Source organism: Enoplosus armatus, chromosome 12, assembly GCF_043641665.1.
Source record: "Enoplosus armatus isolate fEnoArm2 chromosome 12, fEnoArm2.hap1, whole genome shotgun sequence".
NCBI lineage: Eukaryota > Metazoa > Chordata > Actinopteri > Centrarchiformes > Enoplosidae > Enoplosus > Enoplosus armatus.
Genome location: NC_092191.1, coordinates 13,585,631 through 13,596,872, shown reverse-complemented (window position 1 = coordinate 13,596,872; position 11,242 = coordinate 13,585,631). Strand labels below are relative to the sequence as shown.

The following is an 11,242-nucleotide window of genomic DNA, read 5'->3' as shown; positions in this document are numbered from 1 at the left end:
GAGATCTATTATTCTATTGTGCTACCCAGAATAATCAGGCCATAATTGAAAGGTAAACTGAAAAAGAAAACTGGATATTGACATTACAAATGGATATTGTGAAAATGTGAATTTTTTTCATCCCTCCCTTTTGCATTTGGTATTCTACAGTACATTTTCCGTTGGGCATTTCAAGTTAAAGTAAAGGGCACCAGGGCCTTATAGTGACTTCTGTAAACTGGCCATCCTTAGTATTTGGGGAAAATAGGAGCAACAAAAATTACTACTCAATGTTTATCACAGAATTGTTTCACATCTGATTGACGGATCAGTGGGAGGAGCCAAGCTGCGAAGAATGCTGAGTCATAGTGACGTCACTCCGTCGTCGCTCCGCCTGACGACATCACGTGTGTAAAGCCAGGAGGGCGTTCTTATGAACAACACAACCCAACTCTGTGAAGCAGACTGGCTTGGCAGCAACGACCTACCTGCCAGTTCACCTCGCTGTCATTCCATCACAGTGCTGCACACTAACAGGCTCAGTCCGTGTTTGTTAACCGAGCCGAGGCAAGCGGGCGCTGATTAACTCGTCCGGGTTTTCCGGGGAGCAGACATATCAGCTCTTCGGGTGTGCTTTGCCGAGCTAACCACACATTAGCAAGTGATGAGCAGGGGCCTGCTTCTTCTGGATGCCCAGCTAAGGTTACCGACAGGGCACGCCGCTTAACAGCACCACGAGACTCTGCCTTCCGCCTGTGAAGTCCCTGACAGCACCTTAAGGACCTCCGCCGTCTGTTTGGACCGAGACTTCATGCTAGCTCCGTGCGAGTTGGACAAACTAGCTAGTTAGCTAACGCTTCGGCGTGCAAGTTCATTATAAGCAGCCAGCAAGACACCAACCAGTCAGTTTGCACTTCCAGCCTGTCTGTGCGATGGGTTTACTGTCACAGGGGTCTCCACTGAACTGGGAAGAAACCAAGAAGTATGCCGACCACATCAGAAAGCACGGCATCATCCAGTTTCTCAACATCTACAACAAGGTGAAGGAACGTCAGAGAGATGTGCTGAAATGGGGCGATGAGGTAAGAAACGAGCTTAAAATGAACCAACATGTGGAAAACGGTGTGCTGCTGCAGTCTGTCTGTTAATGCCTTTCATCTGTCAGTCAGGAAGGTTGTGCATGATGCAACAGTGGCCTTGTAATGATTTAGACATTTAGAAAAAACAAAAAATTATCTCAAACTTTCAGAATTGGGTAATATTTTAAGAATATTTGCATGAACACACGTTTCTGTCATTGACATTTTCCCAGGATACAGCTAGCTCTTCATAATTTCTATGTAAGTTAAGGTAAGGTAATAGGCCCAGTCAAACAAATCTTTTTAAGAAACCCTTGGAGCTACCTGGATAACACTGCATTTACAGTACTAGTGTCAGAATGAGTTCTTAGTACCAAGTCTAAAGATTTTTCCAAGAATGTCTAAAGAACCAGATGTTTGTGTTTTTGAGAATTATCAAACATAGTTACTGATGGTTATTCGCAAACAGCTGCTTATAACCATTCATTTTGAGCATTACCAAGCATTCACCATCCTTCTAAGTATCTAATGATAATAAACTTGATAATCCAGGCAGTGCTATCACTAACTCTAAGACGCTCCCTGTTGAGTTAACATCCAAGTAAACCTGCTAAACAGCAGGTATGTGGACGCAGCTGTTGCCTGTTGTGAGTTTTTTTAATTTCCTCCTGAACTTCACCAGTTTCTAGTTTTTGCCCGCCACCAGTCCACAAAACTTCAGTGTGCTACAGCTTGAACAAAGTGTTTTCATTTCGAGCAATGTGGAATGCTGTTGTTATAGATTAATCCCCCTTTCAGACAGGGGATTACAGGGTAGCAGAGTCAAAGTCAAGGAAACATAACTGATGAATTGGAATTGATGTGATGGCGTCCCAGTCTGATCTTGAACACGTCTGCTTTGTGCTGTAGTCTAGCATGGATTGAAAACCATGTTTTAGAAGTAAGAAGAGCGCATTGAATGAACAAAACAGTGTCTGTAATGCAGCGTGTGACTGCTGATTGATAATGCGTTTGTTTTTAATTATTTACTTTAAGGTTGAGTACATGTTGGTGGAATTGGATGACAAGGATGAAAAGGTCCGACTTGTCCTGAACGGTGGAGATGTTTTGGAAACTCTTCAAGACCAGGGTGAAAAGATAAACCCCAAGTAAGTAAGCTCTCCACAGAACCCATGTCCAAACAGCTGAATATACTACACATATTAAAAGATCTAGATGTCTTTATACAATATAGTTTTAAATCAGGAAGGCCATGATTTACTTAGATCACTTTAATAACTTCCTTCCTCTAATTACACATATTTAGTTTGTGAAGACATGCGTGGAAGTAATCACATTCACAGATATATTGTTGAACTGGACCACAGAAATAGCAACACTTAAGTTCTTAATCTGAATGACATTTAAGTAAATGCCACACCTCAAATGACAACATTCGAGTTGGCTGTGCTATTGTTAGTTTTTGGATCATAGTGAGCTATTAAGTGGCTGACAGTGATTTAGATTAATTTTGGTTAAATTAATCCACCCACTTTGGCCTAATATGTCATGTGTCATTAAAAAGTAGAGGCAAGTCGACTCTGTATAAAAGTTACACCTGCATGCCTTACCACGCACACTTGCACAGATATTTGTTTTGTTATCACTAAAGCCACTTCACTCTCACACAGTGTTTTTTTTTTTGTTTCGTTTTGGCTCGTAAGACGTCTTCACCGGAGCGCACAGATCAGATCCTGTGTGATTGACATCTACTGGATATGAGAATATAAATATGAACAGATCCTAAAAGAAATATACATCAATAAGATTTTTAGATGACCTACACATTCTGTAGCTGCTCAGTTAAGGGTTGTTTTCGTAAAATGTACAAGCAAGACTGACATTCCTTCGCTCAGTTTTGGCCATGTGATCTTCCTGCATTTCTCTGCTTGTTGTGGAATACTTGGTCCATTGCTTCGGTTACTTTCGGCACTTTATTTTAGTGGCTAACTCCAACTGTGACTCCCACACAAAGACCAATCATCCTGACATGTATTAGCATAGCTCCACCCAACTTCAACATGAACAGACCTCTAATCAGGAAGAACGCATGTATTGCTGTGCCCTTAATGGACTAATCTATTACAACATGGAATAAATGTGCTATTCTGTAAGACAGTGGTTTCCAACCTGAGGGTCAGGACCCCCTAAGGGATCCCAAGATAAATCTTAGAGTCAACCTTCTGTTGCAAAATATATTTATTATTTCTGGCTTTTCTCAAATATTTACTTTTTTTGTGAAATACTTGATACTTTCACCTCTTCAGGCAACAATCTTAGAAGGAAAAATCAGTCTTTGGTCGAACTGCCCACTGAGGAGTCACAAGTAGCTTAAGTACAGCAGAGCCAGGCAGCATTGCCCCGCAGGCAATCACCTGCCTCATCGTGTTCCTCACTCGCTGAATTTGCCTGTAGTGTATATACAGCTGACTATTAATTTTACTTGCAAAGTCACCGTTCACTCATCATTCATATTGCTTGTGATGATGGACGTACAAGTCCTGTGTGCTTTTGCTCACGTGCACAAAGCACACTAGACAAACAGGTCTGAGCCCTTTAAACACAGTGCTGAGGAGAAGATATGAGGACATTTTGCCTCGGGACATCTGTCATCGATAACAATCTGGGAATGCCGTTTGCATGCCTAAACTGTAGTAACATTTCTTTAAAAAGAGGAATTCTCTGCCGGCGTGTGAATGTGTTTGTACAAGCTCCTGAGTGTTATGCTTGCTCGCTGCCCATGACGTCGGTCTAAATCTGTGGAGCCAACTTCACCCAGGGGAAATACCAGTGGCAGTGGGAATAGTAGAGCCGATGCATTCCTCATTACTGCCCCTCTGTCGCACACACCAAAGAGCACGCTCTGGCGCACAAATACGTCGCGTTGGTTTGCCTTGCCAAGATTACGGCTGACATACGATAAAGGGAGAGTTTATTTAACCAGAAAGGTCATCGTGATACGGAGACCAGGGCGTTTTCTTGATGGCCTTCTTCCTTGCTGACCTATAAAAGCAGAATGTTTTTATAACACTTTTTGATATTTTTGCAGTCACCCCACGCTCTGGAGACCAGAATATGGCAGCTACATGATTGAAGGAACTCCAGGGCAGCCGTACGGCGGGACAATGTCGGAGTTCAACACTGTGGAGGGCAACATGGGCAAGAGACGGCGAGAGGCCTCATCTGTCCTGAACCAGAATGAAACCCTCTGCACCATCACCTCATTTCCAAGGTTGGTTTACACTGAGCATGTGTTTCAACCATCCTTAGTAACTGTTAGTGGAGATAAAACAAAACAAAAACAAGTTCCAACAACAGTTCCATAGTTTGATATACAGTCTTACAGTTGTATGCTTTATGCTTCATTCATTGATTTGATGGATTTTACAATGTTGACCAAAAGCTGCTTTTAACTTTTAACAGTGTTTGATTGATTGACAGCATGAGCAACAGATATACAACATTTGAATTATTGTCATAAAGTTGAAACAATTGGTTGTTTAATTGATTAGTCATTCGACAGAAATTACTTCAACAAATTCATAGTGGAGTAATCCTTTCTGTCATTTTCAATCAAAAATGCTGATTTTAGCTTCTCCAATGCGAGGATTTGATACTTTTCTCTGTCATACTTGATTACAAACTGAATATCTTTGGGTTTTGGACTACTGGTCAGACGAAAACAACACATTTAAATATATTGCATTTGATTATTAGTTGCATTTTCTTTTTTCTGATGTTTTGTTCGACCAAACAATCAATGAATTGAGAGAGAGAATAACTGGCAGAATAATTGTTGTTGACAATAATTGTTGGTTGCAGCTCTATAATAGTTCTGTTTGTTTTGATCCTTTGTTCAGGTTAGGTTGCCCAGGTTTCACCAAACCAGAGCACCGGCCGACCCCCGTTGAAAAGGGAGTGTCAAAGTCACTGTTTTTCCCAGATGAAGCCATCAACAGACACCCAAGATTCAGGTAGGCTTCATGGTTACATGCGTGTGAGTGGGTTTTGATTAGTGTTTATTACTATTAGCCAGTATTGTTATCGGACTCCCATATATCAGTATCGGCCTCAAAGGTCCAGCATCAGTCAGGCTGTAGCATGCAGCTGTGATGGTTTTCTTTTCGTCTTGTTTTTACTGTCGGTGACAGTTTAATGATATTTAGCGTGTTCCTTTTATTGCGTATACTTGTTGTTTGTGTTTGTAGGTGTGTGTATGTGACTGCATGTGTTTGTAACTATGTGTGTGTGTGTGGATTTGCTTCTTCAGCACCCTTACCAGAAACATACGTCACAGAAGAGGAGAGAAAGTCGCGATTAATGTGCCAAGTAAGTCCAACTAAAATTAGATAGCATTTATTTGGTCTGCGACAGAATACATATCTGCTCTGTAAATCCACACGCTGTCTGCTTATGACATGTAGGTTACAGCAGAAGTTTGTTTACTTTGTCTGTTGTTCACTACAGTGTAACACCGACACTCTGGCAGCCTGCCAGCTGCTGTCAATCAAACATAGACCAGGACACGCCCCTCCAGCCCTCTGATATTTCCCTAAAGACCTTTTTTAATAATAAACAACTATGAACAATATATTTAAAAGCATGTTGACATTATTTTTGGACTTTGATGCATTTCATTTGCCTCTCAGACTGCTTGGAAAAAATAAATAATTATGACTTTATTCCTTTTCGTGTTTCAGTCTTCAAAGATAAGTGCACTCCATCTCCATTTGTGGAGGAGTTTCCTGAGGATGATGGTGAAGCAGCGAGGGCGGCTCTGCCTGATCACATCTACATGGACGCCATGGGCTTTGGGATGGGCAACTGCTGCCTGCAGGTATGGGACCAGCTGACTGAGCTATGTGGCATCTCGGAGACTTTTCTGCCTTGAACAGTCCTTTTGTTTTCAAACAGAGATGCATTAACGATGGTGTAACCTGGACTATTTTGACTTTTGTGTGACTGCAACTTTACTGTCCCAATAAGTGATTTATAAATGTACTTCAGCCTCTTCTTTTATGATGCTTTTCCAGGTGACATTCCAAGCCTGTAGCATTGATGAGGCAAGGTACCTTTATGACCAACTAGCGACATTCTGCCCGATCGTGGTGAGTAGATAAACAAAGCGCGTGCTTCCTGTCATATATTATGATTATTTACCTGACCTCTTCTTCATCTGGACAGTTATATAACTAATTATTTACAAACTGAATCAAATATTTTGGCAGTTTAGTGCAGTAATGTGCAAAACAAACTGTCCCAATGTTTTTCTGGAGTCTAAATGATTGCATCAGAGATATCAGATTGTGTGGTTTTTTGTTCCGAAACGCTACACGTTACTGAAGACTGTTTTGGCTCTTCACAGATGGCGTTGAGTGCTGCCTCACCCTTCTATAGAGGCTTTGTGTCAGATAATGACTGTCGTTGGGGGGTTATTTCTGCCTCGGTGGACGACAGGACACAAGAGGAACGCGGGCTCAAGGTGAGCAGGTAGACAACCTGAACAACCAGAAAAGGTTTAGTTTGAACTCATATTACTTACAGTCACTGAGTGATTTCTCCAACAAAACTAATCTCATGTAGTGAGATCTGAACCTCCTTTTAACAACAAAAAACTAGATCATTGTTTCATTCTTGACATGTAACACTTGTAATCAACCTTTGTTATATCTGATTTGAAGTGATTTATTTTGCACAATTTAGGAAATGCTACAGTTCCTACTTGAGTTTGTTAATGTGTTTATTAAGATAAATACCACCATAGAGCTGAACAACACAATCTAAACACAAAAGGAAAAAGCACCACCATGACACTGTAACAAATGTTTGCTTTAGGTTTGTATTTTGAGTAAAATGTATGAAAATGACTTTTTCTTTTGCAGCCCTTGAAAAACAACAAATACAGGATCTTTAAGTCAAGATATGATTCAATTGACAGCTACCTGTCTAGCTGTGGTGAGAAGTACAACGATATTGACTTGACGATAGACGAGGACATCTTCAAGCAGCTGCTCGATGCAGGTACCATCATTTTGAAAACTGAGAAACTGATGCGTCGAAAATACAAATATCTTAGCCATGAAATAGAATAATATTTAATTTCACAGTCAAAATCCACTAATAGATGTGTGTGCAGTAAAGAATAATTGGCTCTCTGTGTGTAGGAATTGACAAGCTGCTGGCCCAACACATAGCACACCTCTTCATCCGAGATCCGCTTTCCGTCTTTGAGGAGAAAATTCACTTGGATGATGAAAACGAATCGGATCACTTTGAGGTGAGCTGTCCTGTATTCCTTAGGTTTCTTTAGAAGAAAGCCAACCATGTGTTAAAAACAAAACACATGCTCGCACTTATTCAAACTTGTCTTCTTGCAGAACCTGCAGTCGACCAACTGGCAGACGATGAGGTTTAAACCTCCACCTCCAAACTCTGATATCGGCTGGAGAGTGGAGTTCCGCCCCATGGAGGTAATAACCAGCTGCACCATCACTTAACTTTTAGTTGTAATCTGTGTTTATATTTGATGTTTTATATATAGCCTATCAAAAAAACCTGATGGTGAGTATTTTTGTTTTTATTTTTCAGGTGCAGCTAACTGACTTTGAAAACGCTGCGTACGTGGTCTTTGTCGTCCTGCTCACCAGAGTGATCTTGTCCTATAAACTGGACTTTCTGATCCCTTTGTCAAAGGTAAAAACAGCCACATAGTTCTGGGCTTTTATAAAATGTTAAGAGACATTTCATTAATGAAGCAGGACATTTGGGTCCTACTGGTCTACTTTGTGCACAGTGCTCTGATGCAGTTAACTCTTGTCTTTCATTAGGTTGATGAAAACATGAAGGTCGCACAGAAGAGGAACGCTGTCCAGGAGGGCATGTTTTACTTCCGAAAGGACATCTTCAAAGGTGGGTAAAACAGAAAGTGCTACTTCAGGTTGATGCTCACTGCGAATGCCTCAGATGAGAGTAGCTGATAGATGTGTATTGTCCACCAATAGGCTGCAACCCGGGCCTTGATGGCACTGCTTCTGCTCAGAACGGCCTGGAGACTGATGGTGCGAATGAGGAGTACACACTGATGAGCATCGACACGATCATCAATGGAAAGGTGATTATTGACTCACACTTTTTAGCCATGCTAGCAGTGTGGCTCAATGGATGGTCGATCAGTCGGTCGGTCCACCACTTTAGTCGAGACTGAAGTAGCTCAACAACTATTGCATGGATTACCATGAACTTTTGTACAGACATTCGAGGTCAACATGGTAAACATTATACCTGCTGAATGTCAGCATGTTAGCATTTTCATTGTGAGCCTGTTAGCATGCTGGTGTTATGCCGCATTCACATTATGTCAGTTAGATTTAGTTTTAGTTACTCTGACAGTAACAATATGTCCACTACAGAAGTGTGAAAAAAACAGTTGACAAAATGGCTGCAAAGCAACTATTGCTGGCAGTCCAAGTAAAATCCAATATTAACACTGATTGAATTGATTCAGTTCAAAGGAGCCGATACACTAATTTATCTAGTTTGAATTGTTGAAACGAACCGCTAACAAAAGTAGATAATTTAGTATTTGCTATTTAAGTTATGTGACTACAAGGCTAGCAGTGTTGGAATAATGGGATGTTTTCCTGTTCTTCCCCTTCTGCTGACATTGCGTGAATGCCTTTTAGAAGTATTTAGCTCAAATCACAGCTGTGCCTCGGTTCAGCCTCACAGAGCTGCTAGCATGGCTGTAGGCCTGGTTTTGTTGTTAGCCATCTAATAATTACTGCTGTTTTCTTCTTCTTTTGTCACCAGGAGGGAGTATTTCAAGGGCTGATCCCGATCCTTAACTGCTATCTGGAAAACATGGAAGTTGATGTGGACACCAGGTGCACCATTTTGAATTATCTGAAGCTCATCAAGAAACGTGCCTCAGGTAAACGCAATGTTCTCGTAAGACAAAAGCAGATTTTCTCTTTATGCAGCTTCAGCTCTGAGCGTAACTCTTAATTTTGCTGGTCTGCGACAGGCGAACTGATGACCATGGCCAAGTGGATGAGGGAATTTGTTGCAAAGCATCCGCAGTATAAGCAGGACAGCATCCTAACTGACAAGATCAACTACGACCTGTTCAGAAAGTGCGACAGGATTGCAAAAGGCGAAGAGCAGTGCCCAGAGCTCATTGGAAACCCGGTCAACAGGTTTAAATGAGAAGCGCTGTAGGAATGCATTGTCATTTTAAAAATGTAAAGGAAGACCAAATGTGTGGCTCAGAACGAAAGCGGTCCAATTGTAAGAGAATGCAAAACAGCATGTGTGTGTTGTAAGAAACACACCTGCATCAAATGTATGTATATACACTGTATCAGATTTTTATGATTACAAAATTATTTTAATAGGGTTAAGACATGCAAAAGGTTGTGTAATAGAAATCAGATGTGTATTTATTTTTCTCTGGAAATTAAGCCTTCTGTTTGAGAATGTAAATGTAGCAGAGAGTTGTACAGTAGTCAGCTTTTAATCTTGTGATCTGTAAATACTGTACTTCTGCTCTTTAAAACATTAACATTTCGCTGATATGAGCTTTCTTCGCGTTTGGTAGAGATCTCTTTCTGTTTTTTTGCATTTTAAGAGAAATGTTTTCTGCTGACATTGTAGTGGGACCTTGAAGATAGTGTTGCATTCAATTGGAAATGGTGAACCATTGTTTGCAATGTGATGCTGCTTCAAAATAAATCTGTACAACAGTAAGTTAGTCAGCTTTCTCATAGCTACTTCAGATGTTTTTCAGTCATGCCTCATTTATTTTCTTTCACAAAACTTGAAAATATGTACTGTTATATACAAACCAGATTTTTTTCATTTCAGGAATAAAATACATACGAGGAACTGTAAGATGTTGAGATATATTTAGGTGCTTTTGAGAGACTTTGCCGCTCCTGACTTTTCCCCCAGAGAGGTCAGAGGTCAGGGTCTGTTTGAACTGAGCTCCTCCGCAGTCGTCTCACCATGTTACCTTTCCATTATCTTAGTTCTGCTGGGATTTGGTCTTAAACCAAAGTAAGTTTGACCTGATGATGGCACTAGATGAAAAATCAGGGGATTGAGGTTGTCACATTTCATCCTCTGGGGATCACGAATGTCTGTACAACATTTCATGTCAATTGTTGAGATATTTCAGTCTCGACCATGTGGACCGACCGACAGACAGGCCGACATTGCTCTCCCTAAAAACAAAGGTACAAGGAACACCTACTGGTAGAAGAAGAAAAGGTATGCCTTCGTCCATCAGAAGGGTGTGGTGTAGAAAATTCAATTCCAGGCACTCGAGTAGAAAGTTCAGACTTTTTAAATAAATATGTGCTAATACGTTACAAAAGTACACCAATGCATTTCATCACACTTCTTTTGTCTGTTATACTTTAAATGTCCAACAGCCAGTACCTGAACATTTTCATCCACAAGATGGTGGTATTGAGCCACAGCTTTACATAATGCTGAGCTGCAGTGACAAATAAGAGCATTGCCTCAGTTTGACCTCTTGGACCAGATAACGATTACAGGCCCACCCTGCAGAGAGGCAAGAGGCACAGTTTTATTCTGTGAAAGAAATTAAATCCCAAACGAGGCCCTGGGACTCACTGTTTTTATTGATTGAATGGACATTAGAATAAAATAAAAGGCTTCAGTGTGTTTAGATAGTTGCTCTTCAACACAAGCATGCTTTAATGATACATTAAAGTCCCATCAGGAATATTTGTGAAATGTAGTGATGTGAGAACACCAAAAAAGTTTGCAAATGACCACCTCAGAGATGTTGAACATAAACATAAGCTAGCTATTGGAGAATTGATTAGTGACAGTTGATGTGAACAGTAAATATGTAGCAGGTCAGTGAATGTTCATACAGCCATCTGTCCGCACTAATCCCGAGGAGACATTTTGACTTGTAATAGAAAGCACAGGTGTTAGTAATAACATTAATGGCTCTGTTCTATTTATTAAGTAACCCATGGCAGTGTGACAGTGAGCCAGCATGCACAATACCAGGACCCTAAAACTGAAGCAGCTAAATTGAATTCAGCCATCATTAATTTTATTATTTACACCTGTGCTTTTCCTACTGTGATACATCAAAATGCCTAATGTGA

General features: G+C 40.7%; 1 protein-coding gene across 2 annotated transcripts; it reads left to right on the top strand.

Annotated features, from left to right (window-relative positions):
• The first annotated feature begins 459 nt into the window (after positions 1 to 459).
• gclc (glutamate-cysteine ligase, catalytic subunit) lies at positions 460 to 9,842 on the top strand. Of its 2 annotated transcripts, XM_070915737.1 has the most exons (16): positions 460 to 1,061; positions 2,094 to 2,206; positions 4,147 to 4,329; positions 4,958 to 5,071; positions 5,368 to 5,426; positions 5,798 to 5,934; positions 6,131 to 6,205; positions 6,463 to 6,579; positions 6,980 to 7,118; positions 7,262 to 7,374; positions 7,475 to 7,567; positions 7,686 to 7,790; positions 7,925 to 8,006; positions 8,099 to 8,208; positions 8,907 to 9,027; positions 9,121 to 9,842. In XM_070915737.1, the coding sequence occupies exons 1-16, from the start codon at positions 912 to 914 to the stop codon at positions 9,300 to 9,302; spliced, it is 1,893 nt and encodes a 630-aa protein (XP_070771838.1). In that variant the 5' UTR covers positions 460 to 911; the 3' UTR covers positions 9,303 to 9,842. The 2 variants fall into 2 exon arrangements, with proteins under 2 accessions (XP_070771838.1, XP_070771839.1); XM_070915738.1 differs by lacking the exon at positions 4,958 to 5,071.
• The last annotated feature ends 1,400 nt before the right edge of the window (positions 9,843 to 11,242 follow it).